A 25,352-nucleotide genomic window follows, 5' to 3' on the forward strand; every position below is an offset into this window, starting at 1 on the left:
ATTTATGGTATAGAAGACAAAATGAGGTTTCCAGACTCTTCTTCTTTTATGAATTTATTTACTGATATGTGCCAGGAGTGACATTTACGCATCATATTTTATAATAAAAGATGTGAGGGGGGAAATTATACTGATGGCTCTTAAAGAGAAATACTAGTGTGCTTGGCTGAAAAGTAGAAGATACATTTATTTGCTTATGATTTTGAAATTCCTACCCTAATTATGTAATATGTTAGCAATAAACTATTAACGTAGCACTAAATAATTTGCATAGTGTTATGACCCACTTACCTTATTTGACCCTTAGGATAAAGCAGACAGGGAAGTTGTTATTCGCATTTTAACAAGGAGGAAAGTGAGGTTCCAATAAGTGGTGGAGCCAGAGCTAGAACCCCCAGCTTCTCTTCACTATACTTTATGCCTCCTAAACCATAATTGATTTAAATTATATGCTGGCTTTGAGGAGTGAAGAGGAAATGTAGTCTGTAAAATCAATGTCCGGTAAAAATGAAGTGCAGTGACTCAGAGCTCATAATCACTGAAGTACTACTAAACCTAGCCTCATAACAGGTGTTAGAGAAGGACTTCCTTAACCTCATAGCTAGCATATTAATCCTGTCTTATGCCAAGCTTCAGTAAACCTGGGTTTAGCTCTCAAAGAGTTTATGAACGGACATGGATGTAATTTTCTTTAATACTTCATTTTAATGTGTTGGGTACTGCTGCTTTGATTTCAACATTTATTGCAGCCTTCTTCCCTGCTAGGTACCAGGCATACAAAGATGAATGAGGTAAGAGCCCCTCCCTGGAGCAATTACCTAAGTGTGAAGCAAAATTTAAAATTATAGTTCACTTACGCAGAAATTCTCCTCTCTATAGGATAAACGAGGCCTTGAAAATTTTCTAAACCTTCTCTTCCTCAACCTGTAATTCTTTGCTAAGCAAAAATTTACCAGGATTAAAATGTATTTTAGAAAGTATATGGAACAGGTTTTGGAACTTAGTATTTCATCCTAAATGTGGGAGGCTATGTAAGCGTGTAGTGTGCACAACTTCCATTTTCCAGGTTTGAGAGGCTGCCAGTGGTGTGTAGTGTGGAGAGGCTGCAGTGACTCATCACCGGGGAGTGATTGTTCTGATCTCTCGCTGTAGTCTCTGTAGAACATTGGCAGGGCAGCCAGCATAATCAACACTACACAGTCTAATAATAAATAAAACGTTATGGACAATGGCTACCAAGAAGCAAGCCTGCACTGGATAATCTTCCAAGTTGGCAGGATTACTTTAGAGAGATGACCAGATAATGTCAGGTTTACTATAAATCAAGCTGCTTTTCCTAGATTGTCCATGGAGTCACCGTTGAGGGGGCAAAGAATATCATCTGTGGAAGTCTCACTGGGTTAATTTTTTCAGGGCTCATTTAAGCATTTTGTTATTGCAGTCCTTCTAACCTTTTCATCCTAAGAGAACAGTTAGGCATCTTCGTTTTTATACTATTTTAAAATAGTGTACTATTTTAGGGAGGGTAGTGGAAGAGGTCAGAGTAGGACATTTGTTGAATTGATTTTAAAAAGCTGAAAGAAACTAGGGATTTGAAAAGATTACATTGGACTAGTGTATTAAAGAGGGAGAAAAGAGAGGCCTTTGGGCTAAGGAGAGTGGAGAGGTTGGGATACGGGTACGAAGATGAAGTGGCCACACCAGCCATGCGTGTTTGAGAGAAACTGAGATGTTTGCAACATGTGATGGTCTCACATATGGGTCAGAGGCAGAGCAGGCACTGTGCATGGTGGCTGTGTGTCCTTTCAGGATTTGAGGAAGCATCGCTTAGAGCCAAGGACTGACTTAGTTTATATATAAGTTTGGCCATTGGGTCACTGAGATTCAGAACAAAGGTGCTAGCTATGAAGATTCCTTTCATATAACTGTAACCTGAACTACTGCAGGATGGTTATATTTCTGCATAATGAGACCCAGAGTTGTGATTACCCTAAATGAAGTGAGCACTTTAAATTAAATGCTTAAAAATGAGGCCAGTTTTTTTTTCTTTTGCATTTTCCCATTGAGAAGTACTCAGTTAAAATTTTAAATGGAAACTTAAAAAGGGATTTCCCTTTTTAAGAAAAAATGTACAAAAATCTAAATACAGAAATAGTTAAGTATAGTTTTTTGCTTAAGAATATTTTACTTTTGAAGAGATCATAAGAGGTTTCCTTTAAATAGTACCTCTCTAATCCATTTTAAATACTAGGATTTACCACTGTGCCCCCGCCTCAAAGAAAAAAAATTCCCTAGTTTTTTATTTAACAGGAAGGGTAGAACATATGTTTTTTCTAAATTTGGGTATAGCTATAGCATTATCACTGGCTAAATGGTTTTGTGTTTTCCAGGTCTTCTTGAAAGAGGGACAGAGATGTAAGACTGTTGGGCTCTCTGCCTGTAGCTTAGGAGCTAGTTCTGATCTGTCTCTGTAATGCAACTAGACTTTTGAGGAGTAGTAGAATTTCGTCTTGGAGATCCACCAGGACTTGATATATGTGGATTTTTAGGCCAGTTTCTGGGAAAATATGATTTAGAGCCAATAACACTGGTTTCTTGCCCTCCACCAGCATGTTTTGTTTAATTTTCTATTGTTTCTCTGTTTTCTATTTCATTGATTTCTGCCCTTTATTATTTCTCCTTCTTACTTACGTTTAATTTGCTATTCTTTACTAGCTTCTTAGGGTGGAAACTTAGATCATTGATTTTAAACCTTTTTCTTTTCCTTTTTTTTTTTTTTAACGTCTTTATTGGAGTATAATTGCTTTACAATGGTGTGTTAGTTTCTGCTGTATAACAAAGTGAATCAACTATACATATACATATATCCCAATAGCCCCTCCCTCTTGCGCCTCCCTCCCACCCTCCCTATCCCACCCCTCTAGGTGGTCACAAAGCACCAAGCTGATCTCCCTGTGCTACGCGGCTGCTTCCCACTACCTATCTATTTTATATTTGGCAGTGTATATATGTCCATGCCACTCTCTCACTTCATCCCAGCTTTCCCTTCCCCCTCCCTGTGTCCTCAAGTCCATTCTCTACATCTGTGTCTTTATTCTTCTCCTGCCCCTAGGTTCTTCAGAACCATATATATATATATATATATATATATATATATATATATATATATATATATATATATATATATATATATATATATATATATTTTTTTTTTTAGGTTCCATATATATGTGTTAGCATACAGTATTTGTTTTTCTCTTCCTGATTTACTTCACTCTGTATGACAGACTCTAGGTCCATCCACCTCACTGCAAATAACTCAATTTCGTTTCTTTTTATGGCTGAGTAATATTCCATTGTATATAGGTGCCACATCTTCTTTATCCATTCATCTGTCGATGGACACTTAGGTTGCTTCCATGTCCTGGCTATTGTAAGTCGAGCTGCAGTGAACATTGTGGTACATGACTCTTTCTGAATTATAGTTTTCTCAGGGTATATGCCCAGTAGTGGGATTGCTGGGTCGTATGGTAGTTCTATTTTTAGTTTTTTAAGGAACCTCCATACTGTTCTCCATAGTGGCTGTATCAATTTAGATTCCCACCAACAGTGCAAGAGGATTCCCTTTTCTTCACACCTTCTCCAGCATTTATTGTTTGTAGATTTTTGGATGGTGGCCATTCCAACCGGTGTGAGGTGATACCTCATTGTAGTTTTTTTTTGTTTTTTGTTTTTTGTTTTTCTCATTGTAGTTTTGATTTGCATTTCTCTAATGATTAGTGATGTTGAACATCCTTTCATGTGTTTGTTAGCAATCTGTATATCTTCTTTGGAGAAATGTCTATTTAGGTCTTCTGACCATTTTTGAATTGGGTTGTTTGTTTTTCTGATATTGAGCTGCATGTGCTGCTTGTATATTTTGGAGATTAATCCTTTGTCAGTTGCTTCATTTGCAAATATTTTCTGCCATTCTGAGGGTTGTCTTTTCGTCTTGTTTATGGTTTCCCTTGCTGTGCAAAATTTTTTAAGTTTCATTAGGTCCCATTTGTTTATTTTTGTTTTTACTTCCATTTCTCTAGGAGGTGGGTCAAAAAGGATCTTGCTGTGATTTATGTCATAGAGTATTCTGCCTATATTTTGCTCTAAGAGTTTTATAGTGCCTGGCCTTACATTTAGGTCTTTAATCCATTTTGAGTTTATTTTTGTGTATTGTGTTAGGGAGTGTTCTAATTTCATTCTTTTACATGTAGCTGTACAGTTTTCCCAGCACCACTTATTGAAGAGGCTGTCATTTCTCCATTGTATATTTGTGCCTCCTTTATCAAAGATAAGGTGACCATATGTGCGTGGGTTTACCTCTGAGCTTTCTATCCTGTTCCATTGATCTATATTTCTGTTTTGGTGCCAGTAACATACTGTCTTGATTACTGTAGCTATGTGGTATAGTCTGAAGTCCGGGAGCGTGATTCCTCTAGCTCCGTTTTTCTTTCTCAAGATTGCTTTGGCTTTTCTGGGTCTTTGTGTTTCCAAACGAATTGTGAAATTTTTTGTTCTAGCTCTGTGAAAAATACCATTGGTAGTTTGATAGGGATTGCACTGAATCTGTAGTTTGCTTTGGGTATTATAGTCATTTTCACAGTGTTGATTCTTCCAATCCAAGAACATGGTATATCTCTCCATCTGTTTGTATCATCTTTAATTTCTTTCATCAGTGTCTTATAGGTTTCTGCATACAGGTCTTTTGTCTCCTTAGGTGGGTTTATTCCTAGGTATTTTATTCTTTTTGTTGCAATGGTAAATGGGAGTGTTTCCTTAATTTCTCTTTCAGATTTTTCATCATTAGTGTATAGGAATGCAAGAGATTTCTGTGCATTAATTTTATATCCTGCTACTTTACCAAATTCATTGATTAGCTCTAGTAGTTTTCTGGTAGCATCTTTAGGATTCTCTATGTATAGTATCATGTCATCTGGAAACAGTGACAGCTTTACTTCTTCTTTTCTGATTTGGATTCCCTTTATTTCTTTTTCTTCTCCGATTGCTGTGGCTAAAACTTCCAAAACAATGTTGAATAATAATGGTGAGAGTGGGCAACCTTGTCTTGTTCCTGATCCTAGTGGAAATGGTTTCAGTTTTTCACCGTTGAGGATGATGTTGGCTGTGGGTTTGTCATATATGGTCTTTATTATGTTGAGGTAAGTTCCCTCTATGCCTACTTTCTGGAGGGTTTTTATCATAAATGGGTGTTGAATTTTGTCGAAAGCTTTTTCTGCATCTATTTAGATGATCATATGGTTTTTATTCTTCAATTTGTTAATATGGTGTATCACATTGATTGATTTGTGTATATTGAAGAATCCTTGCATTCCTGGGATAAACCCCACTTGATCATGGTGTGTGATCCTTTTAATATGGTGTTGGATTCTTTTTGCTAGTATTTTGTTGAGGATTTTTGCATCTATGTTCATCACTGATATTGGCCTGTAGTTTTCTTTCTTTGTGACATCTTTGTCTGGTTTTGGCATCAGAGTGATGGTGACCTTGTAGAATGAGTTTGGGAGTGTTCCTCCCTCAGCTCTATTTTGGAAGAGTTTGAGAAGGATGGGAGTTAGCTCTTCTCTAAATGTTTGATAGAATTCGCCTGTGAAGCCATCTGGTCCTGGGCTTTTGTTTGTTGGGAGATTGTAAATCACAGTCTCAATTTCAGTGCTTGTGATTCATCTGTTTATATTTTCTATTTCTTCCTGGTTCAGTCTCTGAAGGTTGTGCTTTTCTAAGAATTTGTCCATTTCTTCCAGGTTGTCCATTTTATTGGGATATACTTGCTTGTAGTAATCTCTCATGATCCTTTGTATTTCTGCCGTGTCAGTTGTTACTTCTTTTTGATTTCTAATTCTATTGATTTGAGTCTTGTCCCCTTTTACTTGATGAGTCTGGCTAATGGTTTATCAATTTTGTTTATCTTCTCAAAGAACCAGCTTTTAGTTTTATTGATCTTTGCTATCATTTCCTTCATTTCTTTTTCATTTATTTCTGCTCTGATCTTTATGATTTCTTTCCTTCTGCTAACTTTGGGGTTTTTTTGTTTTTCTTTCTCTAATTGCTTTAGGTGTAAGGTTAGGTTGTTTATTTGAGATGTTTGTTTTTCCTTGAGGTAGGATTGTATTGCTATAAACTTCCCTCTTAGAGCTGCTTTTGCTGCATCCCATAGGTTTTGGATTGTCGTGTTTTCATTGTCCTTTGTTTCTAGGGATTTTTTGATTTCCTCTTTGATTTCTTCAGTGATTTCTTGGCTATTTAAGTAGTATATTGTTTAGCCTCCATGTGTTTATATTTTTTACAGATTATTTCCTGTAATTGATATCTAGTCTCACAGCATTGTGGTCAGAAAAGATACTTGATATGATTTCAATTTTCTTAAATTTATCAAGACTTGATTTGTGACCCAAGATATGAACTATCCTGGAGAATGTTCCATGAGCACTTGAGAAGAAAGTGTATTCTGTTGTTTTTGGATGGAATGCCCTTAAATATCAATTAATTCCATCTTGTTTAATGTATCATTTAAATCTTGTGTTTCCTTATTTATTTTCATTTTGGATGATCTGTCCATTGGTGAAACTGGGGTATTAAAGCCCCCTACTATGATTGTGTTACTGTTGATTTCCCCTTTTATGGCTGTTAGCATTTGCCTTATGTATTGAGGTGCTCCTATGCTGGGTGCATAAGTATTTAAAATTGTTATATCTTATTCTTGGATTGATCCCTTGATCATTATGTAGTGTCCTTCTTTGTCTCTTGTAATAGTCTTTATTTTAAAGTCTGTTATGTCTGATATGAGAATTGCTACTCCAGCTTTCTTTTGATTTCCATTTGCATGGAATATCTTTTTCCATCCCCTCACTTTCAGTCTGTATGTGTCCCTAGGTCTGCAGTGGGTCTCTTGTAGTAGACAGCATATACATGGGTCTTGTTTTTGTATTCATTCATCCAGTCTATGTCTTTTGGTGGGAGCATTTAATCCATTTACATTAAAGGTAATTATCGATATGTATGTTCCTATTACCATTTTCTTAATTGTTTTGAGTTTCTTATTGTAGGTCTTTTCCTTGTCTTGTGTTTCCTGCCTAGAGAAGTTCCTTTAGCATTTGTTGTAAAGCTGGTTTTGGCGGTGCTGAATTCTCTTAGCTTTTGCTTGTCTGTAAAGGTTTTAATTTCTCCTTTGAATCTGAATGAGTTCCTTGCTGGGTAGAGTAATCTTGGTTGTAGGTTTTTCCCTTTCATCACTTTAAATATGTCTTGCCACTCCCTTCTGGCTTGCAGTTTCTGCTGAAAGACCAGCTGTTAACCTTATGGGGATTGTATGTTATTTGTTGTTTTTCCCTTGCTGCTTTTAATATTTCTTCTTTGTGTTTAATTTTTGACAGTTTGATTAATACGTGTCTTGGCATGTTTCTCCTTGGATTTATCCTGTATGGGGCTCTCTGTGCTTCCTGGACTTGATTGACTATTTCCTTTCCCATATTAGGAAAGTTTTCCACTATAATCTCTTCAAATATTTTCTCAGTCCCTTTCTTTTTCTCTTCTTCTTCTGGGACCCCTATAATTCGAATGTTGGTGCGTTTAATGTTGTTCCAGAGGTCTCTAAGACTGTCCTCAATTCTTTTCATTCTTTTTTCTTTATTCTGCTCTGCAGTAGTCATTTCCACTCTTTTCTCTTCCAGGTCACTTATCCGTTCTTTTATCTCAGTTATTCTGCTATTGATTCCTTGTAGAGAATTTTTTATTTAATTTATTGTGTTGTTCATCATCGTTTGTTTGCTCTTTAGTTCTTCTAGGTCCTTCTTAAATGTTTCTTGTATTTTCTCCATTCTATTTCCAAGATTTTGGATCATCTTTACTGTCATTACTCTTAATTCTTTTTCTTGACTGCCTATTTCTTCTTCATTTGTTTAGTTTTGTGAGTTTTTACCTTCCTCCTTCATCTGCTGTGTTTCTTTGCCTTCTCATTTTGCTTAAGTTACTGTGTTTGGGGTCTCCTTTTCGCAGACTGCAGGTTCATAGTTCCCATTGTTTTTGGTGTCTGCCCCCAGTGGCTAAGGTTGGTTCCATGGCTTGTGTAGGCTTCCTGGTGGAGGGGACTAGTGCCTGTGTTCTGGTGCATGAGCCTAGATCTTGTCTTTCTGGTGGGTAGGACTGCAACTGGTGGTGTGTTTTGGGGTGTCTGTGACCTTATTATGATTTTAGGCAGCCTCTCTGCTAATGGGTGGGGTTGTGTTCCTGTCTTGCTAGTTGTTTGGCATAGGGTGTTCAGCACTGTAACTTGCTGGTTGTTGAGTGGAGCTTTGTCTTAGAATTGAGATGGAGATCTCTGTGAGAGCTTCTGCCGTTTGATATTATGTAGAGCCAGGAGGTCTCTGGTGGGCCAATGTCCTGAACTTGGCTCTCCCACCTCAAAGGCACAGCCCTGACACCCCGCCAGAGCACAAAGGCCCTGTCAGCCACAAGGCTCAGAAGAAAAGGAAGGGTGGGAGGGAGGAAGGAAGGAAGGAAGGAAATAAACAGAAATAGTTATTAAAGTTAAGAAATTTAAAATATTACTAAAAATTAAAAAATTAGAAAGTAATAAAAAAAATAGAAAAAAGAAAGAAGAGAGCAACCAAACCAAAAAACAAATCCACCAATGATAACAAGCAGTAAAAACTATCCTAAAAAAAAAAAAAAAAGACGGACAGACAGAACCCTAGGACAAATGGTAAAAGGAAAGCTATACAGACAAAATCACACAAAGAAGCATACACATAGACACTCACAATAAGAGAAAAAGGAAAAAAATATATATCTATATGTAGAAAAATAAAGTAAAATAAAATAAAGGAAGAGAGCAACCAAATCAATAAACAAATCTACCAATGATAATAAACTCGAAATACTAAACTAAGATAAACATAAAACCAGAAACTAGTCAGTCGCATACAGCAAACCCCAAGTCTACAGTTGCTCCCAAAGTCCACCGCCTCGATTTTGGGATGATTCATTTTCTATTCAGGTATTCCACAGATGCAGGGTACATCAAGTTGATTGTGAAGATTTAATCCGCTGCTCCTGAGGCTGCTGGGAGAAATTTCCCTTTCTTTTCTTTGTTCACACAGCTCCTGGGGTTCAGCTTTGGATTGGCCCCGTCTCTGCGTGTAGGTCACCGGAGGGTGTCTGTTCCTGCCCAGACAGGATGGGGTTAAAGGGGCAGCTGATTAGGGGGCTCTGGCTCACTCAGGCCGGGAGGAGGGAGGGGTACTGAATGTGGTGTGAGCCTGCGGCAGCAGAGGCCAGCATAACGTTGCAGCAGCCTGAGGCGCACCATGTGTTCTCCTGGGGAAGTTGTCCCTGGATCACAGGACCCTGCCAGTGGCGGGCTGCACAGGCTCCCGGGAGTGGAGGTGTGGATAGTGACCTGTGCTTACACACAGGCTTCTTGGTGGCTGCAGCAGCAGCCTTAGCGTTTCATGCCCGTCTCTGGTGTCTGTGCTGATAGCCGCAGCTCGTGCCCGTCCCTGGAGCTCGTTTAGGCGGTGCTCTGTGTCCCCTCTCCTCACGCACCCTGAAACAACTGTCTCTTGCCTCTCAGGCAGTTCCAGACTTTTTCCTGGACTCCCTCCCAGCTAGCTGTGGCGCACTAGCCCCCTTCAGGCTGTGTTCATGCAGCCAACCCCAGTCCTCTCCCTGGGATCTGACCTCTGAAGCCGGAGCCTCAGCTCCCAGCCCCCACCCATCCCGGCAGGTGAGCAGACAAGCCTCTCGGGCTGTTGACTGCTGGTCGGCACCGATCCTCTGTGCGGGAATCTCTCTACTTTGCCCTCTGCACCCCTATTGCTGCGCTGTCCTCCATGGCTCCGAAGCTTCCCCCCTCTGCCTCCCCCCGTCTCCACCAGTGAAGGGGCTTCCTAGTGTGTGGAAACTTTTCCTCCTTCACAGCTCCCTCCCCAAGGTGCAGGTCCCATCCGTATTCTTTTGTCTCTGTTGTTGCTTTTTTCTTTTGCCCTACCCAGGTACATGGGCAGTTTCTTGCCTTTTGGGAAGTCTGAGGTCTTCTGCCAGCGTTCAGTAGGTGTTCTGTAGGAGTTGCTCCACATGTAGATGTATTTCTGATGTATTTTTGGGCAGGAAGGTGATCTCCACATTTTACTCCTCTGCCATCTTGAACGTCTTAAACCTTTTTCTAATACAGGTATTTAAAGCAGTAAAATGTCTCTCAAGTTTTGATATCTTGTGTTTTTATTATTTGTTTCAAATATTTTCTAAATTCCTTGTGGTTTATTTTTGACTCATGGATTATTTAGAAGTATATTTTCTATTTTCCAAATACCTAGAGATTGTCTAGATTAACTATTATTGGTTTTTAATTGTTTCCATTGTGGTCAGAGAACATAGTCTCTAAAAAGATTGTTTCAGTCTTTTTTATTGAGATTTATGGCCCAGCATATGGTCCATCTTGGTGAATGATCCATATGTATTCTGTAGTTGTTTGGCGTAATGTTCTTTAAATGTCAGCTAGGCATTTAAATTGGTTGATAGTATCTTTCATATAGTCTATGGCTGTACTTTTTTGTTGCCTACTTGTACTTTTTTGTTGTCTACTATCAATTATGAAGAGAAAGGTGATAAAATCTTCAGTTATGGTTGTGGATGTTTCTGTTTCTCTCTTGAGTTTTGCCATTTTCTGCTTATGAATTTTGAAGCTTTATTATTGGGTACATACATATTTAAGAATGGTGTCTTATCCTGATGAATTTCTCCTTTTATCATTGTAAAATTTCATTCTGCTTTGTTAACCTATTTGTGTCTTTAAATTTTAAATTTGTCTCTTATAGACAGCGTATAGTTGAATCTTGCTTTTTTTTTGTTAATACAATATGACAGTCTCTGCCCTTTAGTTGGAATGTTTAATCCACTTACAGTTCATGAAATTATTTATGTGGTTGGGTTTAAGTCTACCATTTTACCATTGTTTTCATTTGTCCCTTTTGTTTTTGTTTCTTTCTCTTCTAATGCCTTCTTTTTGGGTTAATTGAGTATTTTTTTAATATTTCCTTTTATTTACACTATTGGTTTTGTACCTATGCATGTATTAAATTACTTTTTCATTGATTATTCTAGGGCTAATAATACGCAACCTTAACTTTTTAAAGTCTGTTTATAGTCAGAATTGTACCACTTCACATTTTACACCTGACCTTTCTCACTTCCTGCTTCACAGCTCCTACTCCTCAGTTGACACGTCCATTTCTCCTTCTCAATTCACAAATATAATTTAATATAATTCTTATTCACCCTCTCCATTTTTCATGCTCTTGTTATCATACCTTTTATTTCTATATATGTTCAAAACTGCTCACATGTTATTCTTGTTTTATGCAGATAGTTTTTTTTGTTTGTTTGTTTTTTTCCGGGCTGGTCTCTGGCTTGTGGGGCTTGGCGTTCATGCAGATGTTGAGCAGCTCGCGCCCAGCCCACGTGGGTGGGACTGCCCACAGCCCCAGCAGGAGCTGCCACCAACACCCCATGGCCTGCTGCAGAGTGGAGCCCCACTTTCAAAGCAGGAGCGGTGCTCTCCCGCCTCCAGAGATTGTGAAGCTGCAGATAGTTTTTAAACATAGTCTTTTAAAGAAACTTTAAGAAGAATAAAAAATATAAACTTTTATTTTTTAAAAACTTATTCATCATTTTTTGGTGTCCTTCTTTCCTTCCTGAAGATCTGAGTTTCCATATGGTATCATTTCCCTCCAGCTTGAAGAACCTTTTTTATAATTTCTTGTAGTGCACATCTGCTTGAGAAGAACTTTGTCAGCTTTCATTTTATTTGAAAGTACGTTTAGCTTGTTTTTGAAGGATTTTTCACTAGATATAGTATTCTGAATGGACAATTTTTTTTCTTCTAGCCGCTTAAAAATGTTGTTCTATCATCTTCTGGTCTCCATTGTTGTGATGAGAAGTTAGCATTCTTTGAATTATTTTTTCTCCTGTATGTAACATATTGTTTTTGGGCTCCGTTAAAGATTTTCTCTTTATCTTTAATTTTCAATAGTTTAGCCATGATGAAGCTAGATATGATTTTCTTTGTATTTATTGTCTTGGAGTTTGATCAGCTTTTAAGTTTGGGATCTGGTAAATAGTGTTTTCATCCAACAATAAAATTTTAACTATTGTTTCTTCAGATATTTTTTCTACTTTATTCTCATGGTCTTCTTCTGGGGCTCCTATTACATATGTGTTAAACCATCTGATATTGTCCCACAAATCTCTGATGCTGTGTTCATTTTTCTTCGACTCTTTTTTTTCTCTTTATTCCTCAAATTGGTGATTGATAGTGATCTGTCAAGTTCATAGACTCTTTCTTCTGCTATGTCCAATCCAGTATTAAGTCTATTCAATGACTTGTTCATCTTAGTTATTGAACCTTTCAGTCCTAGAAGTTCCATTTTTTTCTCCCATTTGGTTCTTTTTTCTAGTTTTGATTTTTCTGCTGAGATTCCCATCTGTTCATGTATTCTTCTCTGTTGTTGTTTATAAACACATTTTCCTTTACTTTTTGAGACATGTTTATAATAGCTGCTCTAAAGTCTTTACCTACTTTAGATACTGTATTTTTAAAAAATTGCTCTGTAGAGTGTTGATTTTTGTTTTAGTGGGCAGTTTAGTTCCTGGCTGATCATCTTGTGTAGGCTTGGCTTTATATTTTGCTATGGTAGATCTGTGGAAAGCTCAAGGTTTTTTCTCAGGCTCCTTTAACCCAGCAAAACTCATCATCCATATTCTGTTTCTACTGTGGATTTTTATTAGGGCTTGGTTTTAGACTTTGTTAGTGTGGATCTAGAGTAGGCCTTACTCTGGGTGTGTCTTTACTCCTAAAGTGAAGCCTTTCTAGTGTCTCATGCTCAGAGTGTTAATGAGTTCTCTTTGTTCGGACTGGGTCAGACTGCCAGTGTTTCCCTTAAGCTGCTTGACCTCTCGTATTTCTATTCCATATTAACCTTAATACAGCCACTCTTTTGTAAGCCTTACGTAATTATGTGTACTGCATTGGTTAAGGACTCTCAGGAAACCCTTATACAAACTTCTGTGATCCCCCCTCTGTACAGCTCCCTCCTCTGCAGTGCCCTGTCTCTGCCTCCCAGCCCTGCTCTGCTTGGACTCTAGCTCACTGTACTACAGTTAAGAATATGTCCCAAGGCAGAGAACCAAGCAAATGTGGGCTCACACTTTCCTTCCCTCAGAGGTCACATTCTTGCTCTGTCTGTTGGTGGGTACCTGAAAATAGTTGGATCATTTCGTCCAGTTTAATAGTTGTTTATGAGAGGAGGGAAAGTCTGGTACCAATTACTCTGTCATATTGGAAGTGGAAGTCTCCCACAGCATTTTTATATGTACTGAAGTGAACTTTAGGGTAGCTTGAAAGGGAAAAATAAATCTTAGTCTCTCTTAGAACCAAATAGGTATATGGAGCTTATGGTGCTCATGAACTGAATCATTTCTCTCTGATCTTCCCACCTCCCACCCCCAATTGTCCATTCACTTCTCTTCTCTCTTCACAAGGGAGACAAGGGGGGTGAGGGGAATGGAAGAGAGAGGGACCTTACTTGGATCCTACATCCTGGGCTATGACCTTGGGCCTGTCAACTGGAAAATTAAAAGAGGTTTGTGAAAACGCACTGTTACTAGTGGCAAAAGTAAGAATGTATGCAGGACTTTCTGTTTTTGTATTTTATGACCCTGCTTATATTTTGAGGTGTAAGCAAACAGGATGTGTCAGAGAAAGGAACTACAGTACTTAAAACTTCTTCCAAAGTTATTCAGTGTTAATGACTGCCCTTCAGATTCTGGTGAGAAAATTATATATCTAAACTTGTAACTTATTAAAGTGGGCATTGTGGTTAATAGGAAGAGGTTTTCTTTGATTGTGGTCTGGGGGTTGGGTAATGTTTTGCCAGATAAGACTTGTATAGAAAAATCAATTTTTTGTTATAAATTCTAGTCTTTTTCTTTTCTTTTTCAGCTTAAACTTCTTTAAAATAAAGCCTCTTTTTGATGGAAAAGGATTGCTCATTAGAGAAATAGTTACTTTATTTGATAATTAGCCATCCCTTCAGAAATTTAGTGAAGTTTCCATTTGGAAATGGTCTAGAAGATATAAATGCTGTCTCACACATAGAGCTTTTAGTTCTATTCAAATATGTCTTAACGGCCTCAGAAGAAGAGTAATCATTTATTGTTAGGGCCTAGTTTGAATATAGCAAGTTGCTATAGTATACCTAATTGAATATACCAATTCTTGTATCTGCCCAAGAAGCCTTATTTAGATTAGGCTTATTCTTTAAAGTTGTTTTGGTTTGTTGATTTGAAAATACATCCCATTTCATTTCATTTTCTCAGAAAATGTGATAGCAGTTTAAAGGGACTAATGTCTGTGGGAAGTTTGCTCTTTTTATTCGAATCGTTCACTATGTTGTTTGCCATAGCTTTACTTTTTGTCCCCTTTTCTAAACTGAACCCCTCATTTAAGCACTTACTCTCTTGCCACCACCCTCTGTGCATTTTCCCTTTAGCTTCTCATCACGTCCTACCTACATGTTTAACCCTGGATTAACCATCTGCTTTCTCTCTCTTTTTAAATTTTCATTTTTTTTAATTTTTAATTATGGTAAAATACTACATATAATATGCTTTCTCTTCTTTTAGACCTGGGCTGGTAAGACTTTAAAGACTGGAGGTATGACAAATTCCGGTGGGCTTACTGAACTTCCAGGCATGCTTTGTCCCTGGGTCACCCCTGCCTGGTCCTCTCCCATAGCATCTGTTTTTTATTTTTCTCCTCAAGCCTCCTATGCCTCCTCCACAACTGCCTTGGCTCTGGGCAGATGGCCTTGCCACCTCTGTCACAGAGAACATGGAGGCTGTCTGCTGTTCACACCCTCAGCTTGGCATGCTCCTGTGTATCCACACCTCTTCCCTATACTCCACCCCCTGTCCTCCAGGCCTGGAGGAAGAGAGTGCCCAGCTCCCATCGAAGTCAGTCGCTCTACTGGAGTTCTTGATGTCTTCCTAGCCCTCTGGAATATTCCTCCAGCGTTGCCTCTTGTCTGCTCCACCTTCACATTTTGTTGTTCTTTGCTTTTCCTTCCTCACAAAAATACACCTTATTTCCATCTTAGACACAAACAAAAACAAAAGGATTTAACCCTTCTCGATGCCTATTTTCTTTTAGTTTGACCCTATGTTTTCTCTTGGTACACAGTTGTATACCTTGGAACAATTGTCTGTAGCACTTACCTTGCCTGGTTAACTTCCCATCCTTTCTTTGGGCCACCGAAGTCAGGCTTCCGTTCCCACTGCTCCACTGAAAGTGCCTCATAAAAGTCACTGATTCTCTGGTTGCCAAATCTAGTGGCCTCTCTCAGCTTCATTGTACTTGACCTTTCTTTCTTTCTTTTTTTTTTCTTTTGGGCCACACCCCATGGCATGCAAGACTTTAGTTCCCCAACCAGAGATCGAACCCGTGCCCCCTGCACTGGAAGCGTGGAGTCTTAACCCCACTGGACCACAAGGGAAGTCCCCTGTACTTGACCTTTCTAAGACGTTTAACACCAACCACTTCCTTCTTCATGAAACTCTTCCTTTGCTTTCTACTGTCCTGATTTTCCTGCCTCTGGTACATTCTTCTTCTCCTTTGCTGCCCCTCTTCAATGGTGATGTTCTCTGACTCTTACTTCCCTTTCAGTAGTCTCATCTATCTGCATGATTTTAATTATCACGTATACGCAGCTGATTCTGAAATCAGAATTTTCCACCCAGATGCCTCTTTTGAGTCCAGGCCCACAAAACATAATCCTTATAACAGTCCTACAAAATAGTATTGCTTTCCATACGTATAGGTGAGGAAATTGAAGCTAAGGGATGTTTGTTAACCAGTTTGAGATCAAGCAGTCAGTGGAAGAGCCAGAATTTGAACCTCTGTCTAAAGTTAGGCTTTTAACTCTAAAGTATGCTATTAATCAAACATCTCCATCTGGCTCTCTGACAGATAAATATGTCATGTCCCATACCAGATGCCATCTCACAACTCCATTCTCAGTCCCCCACCACCACCCACACACACAAAACCAAGAGGGAGGATATGAAACCTGTATTCTCATCTCAGTTAGTGGCATTCCTTCTTCCAGTTATCCAAGCCAGAATGTCATAGGGAATTGAATAGACTTCCCTCTGTCTCCATCCTACAGGCCTGTCCAGCCCAACAGAGCATCAGTTCCTGTGTGTTCTCACTCTTTAACATAACTTGTACTCATTCCCTCCTTTTCACTTCCACTGCTACCGTAATAGTTGTTAACTTTATATCCACCTGGATTGCCGTAATAGTGACAATCCAGCCCATTGCTTCTCATGTTATCTGAGCTGAAGAATCAAGGTTCCTTGTTTCTTTGTTGCAGAAATTTTGTAGCATAAAAAAATGAATCATTGGAAAACTGAAATGAAAAAAGACATGTAAAATATAAGCTCCATTTCTAAAATTACTAAATTCGATAGACATAACATTACCATCAATTAGCTATAAAAGTTTTTAAATACCAATTTTCTGTGTGTATCCTGTCACAGACGGGTAACAAACAGTTTGTGGATTGGCACTGGTCCACAGACAACATCGAGGAGCACCCGTTCACGGTATCTGATGAAAAGAAATATCTTCAGTTTTCTTAGATTATAACCACATGGGCCTATGTTATTTAAAACCGAAATATTTCAACTAGGACGTTCTTTGTTTTGGGCTTATAGTTAGCTTGTATATGTGGATTTAAGAGGTTTTAGAAAATTTCCTGTTTCTTTAGGCTCCCTTCTTTCAATACAAATAAATCCCTTTAGAACAAGGGGTAGTCGTGTGTTACATTAAAATTTTAATGCTGAGATCAAAGTGTACTCACTTAGGAATCCAAAGCAAGATTTCTTAAATAGACTTGAAGTACAGTCTTCATGGGCTACCTGTAATAAAAGTGTTTTCCCTTGGTTTGATGTATTTAACTTGATATGATTGTACACACATACAAAAGTTTGCTTCTAATATGCAGTAAAAATACAGCAGATGGGTTGATGTGTTCCATTTACGAAAGATTAAAATTCTACATAGGTATTAACCTGATTGGGTGATAAATAATTAAATTAAGTTATCTGGGTGTTGCCTGGCATCTGACTAAGCCCTGGTCAAAAGATTTGGAAGTTAATGAAGTGCAGACAGGAGATGCTAAAATGGTCAGACTGCAGAATACCCCTTGGCTTTAAACAGGGCATGGCTGAGAAATCAAAGACAGAAAAGCAAAGTTCTAAGGGGGTGGAATTCAGGTATGGGAATGCTGTAAATATTAAGCTGAGATTATACCTACAGTTAGTTTAGAAATTTATTAAATAAAACCGTACTGCTCAGATCCTATAGTTGTCTATATCAGGCATCAGGTCTGATAAAGAACACAACACATGGACAAATACCTAAGAGAACATAATCTTCCCATATGAGGTAAAAAAGTCAGAAAGGCCTTTTAGACATTTTAAAGTGAAAAAGCAAATTAAGCAACTAATCTGCATTACTGTACCAGGTACTTAAAACTACCACAGAAAATTTCTAACCACTGAGAGTTCATTAATAATTAAAAAAATTTTTTGAGTTCAATTACAGCAGTATTTGCTCTGTTAATGAAATGAATGAGTCTCAAACACAATTAACTATCAAAACAAAACAAAATTATGTCACAAGAAGTTGGGGCACTATAGGAAGTTTAGGAGATTAAATTCCCAAAGCAGAATGTTATAACTGTCACCCTTCTTGCATTTCTAGACAAGTCACAGGAGATGGGTAGACGGCAGATTGCTGAACCCACACACCTGGAAAGTGATTAAAAGTTTTATTCAAAGAAAACTTTTAAAGCAGCATAGCTTTTATAAATTTGGGGATGGAGAGGAGGTAGGAAAAGGCAACCTCATTGGAGTCTGCATGCTCCCCAAAGCTAAAAGGAGTGAGATGAAGTGAAAAGAAAATGTATTTTTGAAAGGTAATAAAGAGAAAGGAAGAAACAAAAAGAAAATAACTTTTTAAATTTACACTGTAGCAAGTTAAGATGAGTTATGGGATAACAAGTGTTCACCAGGTGGACTGGGGTGGGAGAAATGATGACACTGCCGGCAAGGGAACAGACAGGAAAACAGAAGTGGAGCATAGCGTAGAAGAGCAGCCTGTCTTGTCTCAGATGAGCGAGCAGTTGGGATGGCCAGAGCACACGCAAGGATGCAAAGTCCAATGCTGCCCGGGATCTGACCATGGAGAAGGCTTAGACCAGTGCTTCTCAAACTTATGTGCACATAAATCTCCTGAGGATTTGTTAAAATTCAGATTAAGGGAAGGGACTTGAGAGTCTGCTCTTCTAAATAGTTGCTGTGTGATGTAGATGCTCTGGTTCGCAGACCACACTTGGAGGAGTAAGACACTAAATTTTATCCTGATGTTTATTGGTACTTGGTTTCATGTATTATGAGTTGCCACTCTTTAGTTAGTACTTATTGCGTAGCACTAAACACATGGCATTTATGTCAAGCTAGATACTAAGGAATTTTATGTAAGTTTTGCCTTGCTGATGGTGAAATAATACTCTAAGCAACTTCATTGCCAAATACAAAAGAAATAGGTACAAGCTCTCATCCTTTGAGCTAGTTGAGTAGGGAGATGCAGTATAATAATGGAAAGAATCTAAAATTTGGGATCAGAGTTTTAGACCTGAGCTCTAGTATCAGTTTTGTGACTAAATAACTGTGACTTTGTGAAGGTAAATTAACTCTTATTTCTGTTTTTGGCTTGTTTGTTTTCTTGTGTCTGAAATTGTATAATACTTGCCATTTTATAGAATTATTGTGAGGATTAGAAATGATATGTATAAAGTACCTTGTAGGGAAAGGTTAATGGGGGTTTCATTTATCAAGCTTTCAATCTAACCCTAGGAATTATTGATCTGTATGCTATTATTTACTCCTCTACTTTTGGAGTCTTTTTTTTGTGTGTGTGATTCTTGGCAAGTTGGAGAGTGCAGCTTTTTTGTGTGGTTTTAAAAGTTCCTACCACTACCCCACCCCAGGATACACTTACACTTATGGTGTATTATGTGGTTGTTACAGAGGGGAATCTCTTGTACTTCTAAATGCTCTGGAAGCATGAAAAGACAGGTTGGATTGTAGTTTTATCTGATTTATATAGTTCTTTTGTCTTTTTAAAAATTATTTCTTTTCTTTTTTGTTTTATAAATTTATTTATTTATTTTTGGCTACGTTGGGTCTTTTGTTGCTGAGCGTAGGCTTTCTCTTGTTGCGGCGAGCGGGGGCTACTCTTTGTTGTGGTGCCCGGGCTTCTCGTTGCTGTGGCTTCTCCTGTTGCGGAGCACGGGCTCTAGATGCGCGGGCTGCAGTAGTTGTGGCACATGGACTCAGAAGTTGTGGCTCACGGGCTCTAGAGTGCAGGCTCAGTAGTTGTGGCACATGGGCTTAGTCGCTCCGCGGCATGTGGGATCTTCCCAGACCAGGGCTCGAACCCATGTCCCCTGCATTGGCAGGTGGATTCTTAACCACTGCGCCACCGGGGAAGTCCTAAAAATTATTTCTTGATTATGGAAATTTTCTATATAATTTGCCCCTTGCAGTTTGCTGTGGAACAGAAACATCCCTCTTCCAAGGGGGAAAAAGTAATCCAGCCTGTTGCTTAACCATCATTCAAACTATGAATGGGCATTCCAGCTGTGGTCCTCCCTAGGGAGAATGGGACTCAGAGAGGAGACCCACCAAGGCCATAGAAGCAGGTTTGAGCCTTTTAGGCAGGAATTCTGGGGATTCTGGTACCTAGACTGCAGAAGAGGGACATGGACTATGGATGGGCATTCTTTGATCTTACTGACGCCTCACCCTGTTGGGGACATGCACAGCTAGAGGCGGGCAAAAGCAGGGCCCTCTAAAGCTCAGGACAAGGGCCCAGGTTGTTGGGCAGGAGTGTATTAAGGAAATCAGTATTTAATCTCAGCTGCCTTTTTGGATACTAGCCTGTTTGTTTAGCTTTCTTATTTTAAGACTGTGATACGCTCTTATCTATGCTTGAGTTTTTAATGGATGATACAAGAATATTATAAACATCTTATTTAATTCAGCAGCTCTGAGATGGAAATAAGTCTTAGTGCTTAAAAAAAAACTCTTAGATTAAACATGGTGTTACAAGCTTTTTTTTTTTTTTCTAACTCTGTGCCTGGTCCTTATGTTTTGGTTTTTTTAGATCGGCTTCCGCTCCCCAGGAATATGATTGAAAACAGCATGTTTGAGGAAGAACCAGATGTGGTGGATTTAGCCAAAGAACCTTGTTTACATCCTCTAGAGCCTGATGAGGTGGAATATGAGCCCCGGGGTTCGCGACTGTTGGTGCGGGGTCTTGGTGAGCATGAGATTGATGAGGACGAAGAGGATTATGAGTCGTCCGCAAAGCTGCTGGGCATGTCCTTCATGAACAGGAGCTCGGGCCTTCGAAACAGTGCAGCTGGCTACAGGCAGAGCTCAGATGGGACTTGTTCAGTACCCTCTGCGAGGACCATGGTGGTCTGTGCTTTTGTCATTGTGGTTGCTGTTTCTGTAATCATGGTGATTTATCTACTGCCCAGATGTACCTTTACCAAAGAAGGCTGCCATAAAAAAAACCAATCAATGGGATTAATTCAACCAATTGCAACTAATGGGAAGTTGTTTCCATGGGCACAAATCAGGCTTCCCACTGCCATTATGCCAGTACGCTATGAACTTAACCTACACCCAAACCTAACCTCGATGACATTCAGGGGCTCTGTGACGATTTCATTTCAGGCTCTTCAGGCCACATGGAACATAGTTCTTCACAGCACAGGCCATAATATTTCAAGAGTGACCTTTATGTCAGCAGTTTCAAGCCAAGAAAAACAAGTTGATGTCCTGGAATATCCATTTCATGAACAAATCGCCATTGTTGCCCCCGAGGCCCTTCTTGAAGGGCACAATTATACCTTGAAGATAGAGTATTCGGCAAATATATCTCGTTCTTACTATGGGTTTTATGGCATCTCCTACACAGATGAAAGTAATGAGAAAAAGTATGTAGCCCTCTTAAATGATTCTGCTTCTTTGCTCTCTGATGACTTCTGCAACATGGATCCCTTTGCCCACACTAGAGACATTAACTGCAATTTTTTTTTTTTTAATTTAAGAGGTTAGGTGCAAAATAGTAGAATGGTGATTTGGAAGAGTATACTCTTTCTCTCTTAGTCAAAGCCTTGAGTATATATATATATATATATATATATATATATATATATATCAATCATATATATGATATGTCACGGTGGGGCTGGGGGCATGCTGATGGAAGGAAATGGACAAGGATTATATCAGTTACATTCTCTATCACAAACACTTAAGTTATCTTGAGCTTTTCATATCTTATAAGATGAATCTAGTTTTCTATCACCTTCAAGGTCTCCATGTGAACCAAATATAGAAGAATACGGGTTATTCTTTCAGTCTTAGTTTCCTATTGTGTGGAGCTTTTAGGAGGTGCTTACTGAGATAGAGAAAGAAAGCATGAAGAAGTGTTGTATACTTACATATGTAATTTTTAGTATCCTTAATCTTTGCTGGGTTTTTTTTTTAATGCCATTCTATTTTGGATTTCTGATGGAAAAGTAAAAAAAAAAAAAGAAATCTTGGAGAGATTAATTTTTAAAAAGTGACTTAAAACATAAAATTATTCAGCTCCCCATTTAAACCATATATTTTGTTCTTTAATCTTAGTATTCATAGATGTAGTTTGAATTTCTGGAAAGATGCAGTGCACAGTTGCATACAGACTATTCTTAAGTAGCAGTAATGTCACTTTTCTTACGTGTACAAAGTCCTTGTCAGATCTGCTTAGTGCATTGGAGCATTCTCTCATGTTCCTTTGCAAACCAGTATGTGAATTACCATTGATGGCCATTTGGCTAATGTATGTTGGTATATTGAGAAAAATAGAAATGAATATTTTAAATCTGTCTTAAGTTTTTTGATCCTTCTTAACTGGAGAAAGAGACAAAGCAAGATCTATAGTCCTATTCAGATAAGTAATTTTTCTCTTTCCCCTTAATGTAATACTTTTAAAGTAAATGGCATGCTGGCTCTTGCCATGAGATCTGACATGAAAAGCAAATTTATAATTGCAGGGGTAGCTTGGGGCTTCTCGGCTTTACTTCTCCTTCTATAATCTCCATCATCTCTAGGAATTACAGGATATACATAAAAACAGTGTTCTTAGTATGCAATCAGACCTTTAAGACAAATACCGTAGTCATCTCTTCCAGTCAGATTATTGCCCTTGGATTCTCTTGGGCCTGCTTGTGTATAATGGGAAGAATCAATGTTGTGTGGCAGGGTGGGGTGGTTTTGGACATGGTCACTTGTTGACCCTTTGCTGTGGGCTGGATTGAGTTGTGGAAAATGCTAGAAAAATGGAAGACATTCTTTTTTTTTTTTTTTTTTCCCACACACACACACTGTATTTTATTTTTACAGGAGATAAATAAACTGACACCAAGCATTGTACATGGATGACCACAACAAAAGCAACAATGATTGCAATTACCAAACACGAAACACACTCATACTATGGGAAGACATTCTTAAAATTACGAAATAGAGTATTTTTTTTTTAAATAGTACTTTAAAATTTGTGAAACTCTGCTATTACAAAAAATATAAGTCCGTTAACCTACCTGGTTCCATAAAATGGACGCCCCACATGATTGTATATCTTGATGCAAGATAGAAGCTTAGAAGATTATTTATACCTTTCAAGAGGTCTGAAAACTAATTCAAAACAAGTAGATAAAGTAATTAAGGGATATATTTCCTATTGATTGGAAAATCAAAGTATGTGTAAATGTCAAACGTACTGACACTGCTTGTGGTAAAGGAACTTTACCTGTGTCATCTAAGAAGTGGACATGGTCAGTAACCTTGCAGTTAAATCTAGAAGTTGTTGACCATAGATTTAAGGTTCTAGATAACAAACTGATACTAAAAAACTAGCAAAGGAATTTAGGGTGGAGATGTGTTTTATTTCTTTGTCCTTCAATCTCTCAGTGTCTTTTTCTCGAACTCTTGAGTCATCTTCTTAACTGGACCCCTGACCTCTAATCTTATTATACAGCTTTCCCCCTCCTCCACACTGCTGCCAGACTATTTCTAGAAGTACAGACCTGACCATGTTAGTCTTTGGTTTACGATCCTTCAGCAGTTCCTCATTTTTAACAAGATTTAATTGAATTCCTTTCAAGATCTGGGCCTTTTTTTTTTTTTTTCCCTCTCACAGCCCTCACCTGCCTTAATGAACTTCATGTGCACTTTCCTGAGTTCCAGTGGTAATGGCAGCCCATCTTTACTTGAGAACTGAAGTGCTAGAAACTGTTGCAAGCATTTTATATGTTTAGTCTTTTATCTTGTCAAACTCACTAAGAGGTGGAAATTATATTTTATTCACTTTACAGATGAGGAAGCAGAGGCACATGAAGTAATTCATTCAGCATCTTATGGCTAGCAAGTAGCAGAGGGGAACTCAAACCCAAAGTCATTTTAACTACAAAGACCACATTCTTAACCACTGTGGTGCACTGCCTCCTTAGTTTTCACCTCTTTACCCATTGTTATCACCAGTGCTTAGAATTCTCTTACTGACCCTCAGCTAATTCATAACTGTCTTCAGTGCTCCTGGAGGTGGTGCTCAAACTGCAACTAGTATTTCTGAAGGCAAATGCAGTCACTAATGAAAGAACAAGCTTTGAGGTATTCAGCTTAGATAGAATAGATTGTAAGTATCATCAAGCAGCAGCCTTTTCAAAGGGACTTCTATGTAAGATAGTTCTTATTGCATCTCTTTTAACGATAATTTAAGATCTTATTTGTCTTAGAACATTATAATCCAGTTTTTATCCAAAATGATGGTCCAAGTAGACTCTCATATGAATAGTATGGATGTCATCAAACTTTATCCCTTGGTCCCTTGTGGCCCTCTTCCAAAATCTTCAGTTAACTGGGTAAGAATTTGGGAGTTGGGTGAAGAAGTGGAATGTTCGAAACATATTTTTAAATTGTTTCACGTATGTTGATTGCTGTCGTTCTTGCAGTTTACCCTAACAAACAGTTATTTGGGCACATCCTTACTAGGACAGAAGCACAGTAATTCTAAGCGTGAAGGAAGAGTTATGACTATCCAGCATTTATAATAGACATCTGTGTAGGAATTTATGGCATACAAGTGGTTGTTACTATGAATAGTCTTATTCAATTCTAGCAAAAACCCTAAATGTTTGGTAGGGGATCCTACCTTGATCCTAGTTTAACAAATAAGGAAATGAGATGTAGATCACTGATTTGCTGAAGTCATATGGCTGGTAAGTTGCAGAGTTTGGGTCTTCTGCCTCTAAATCTTACACTCTTTTCTACTTGCCTTTTTTTTTTTTTTAACATCTTTATTGGAGTATAATTGCTTTACATTGTTGTGTTAGTTGCTGCTGTATAATAAAGTGAATCAGCTATACACATACATACATCCCCATATCCCCTCCCTCTTGCGTCTGCCTCCCACCCTCCCTATCCCACCCCACTAGGTAGACTAAGTCCTAAGCAGGCGAGGCAATCATGTCCACAGTGGTGGTTATCTATGTACCATATTGACTGGTAGCTGATATGTGCACACCAGGGCCACACTTGTCCTGATTCCTTATGACCATGTTTGTATGATTTCCCAAATGCAGATCTATTTTATTCCTCTGCTTAACTAAAAATCTGCATTTCTCCTCTTTTTATGCTTTTCTCCCAACCTTTAATTGAGGACTTATAGTTAAATTCTCAAGTGTTGTTGCTGTAGGAGAGGAGGAAAATTTTTGATTTGTTTCTGAAGAGAGTAAAGAACACCAGCATACTATAGGACACCTAGTCTTTTCAGTCCTCATGAAAGTGCAGGTTGTGAGTTTGAGGTTTAGTGTTATGAAGCCATAGTCTGTACAGAGAATAATGGCAATGGATGACAATCTTTTATAGTGATCTTTCATCAGAAACCTTTTTAAGACCTCAGTGACCAGCTGTAGCCTATCTTTATGGCTTCATCTCCAGCCACATTGGACACCCACCCCCAGTCCCTGAATATGCACTGCTCAGTCCTTCCGTGTGCTTCCTACTCTTTCTAGGCTGCACTGTCTTCCTTTCTCTACCTTTTCAAATATTCCTCATTT

At 38.4% G+C, this 25,352-nt stretch overlaps 1 protein-coding gene across 1 annotated transcript in view; it reads left to right on the top strand.

The window, feature by feature from the left end:
- LNPEP (leucyl and cystinyl aminopeptidase) overlaps nt 1-25,352 on the top strand; it is a 104,909-nt gene that overhangs the window by 20,866 nt on the left and 58,691 nt on the right. Inside the window, exon 2 of the mRNA XM_007197483.2 lies at nt 20,342-21,182. Coding sequence (XP_007197545.1) covers nt 20,342-21,182 — 841 coding nt within the window. The remainder of the gene's footprint in view (nt 1-20,341; nt 21,183-25,352) is intronic.

Source organism: Balaenoptera acutorostrata, chromosome 2 (assembly GCF_949987535.1).
Source record: "Balaenoptera acutorostrata chromosome 2, mBalAcu1.1, whole genome shotgun sequence".
Taxonomy (NCBI): domain Eukaryota; kingdom Metazoa; phylum Chordata; class Mammalia; order Artiodactyla; family Balaenopteridae; genus Balaenoptera; species Balaenoptera acutorostrata.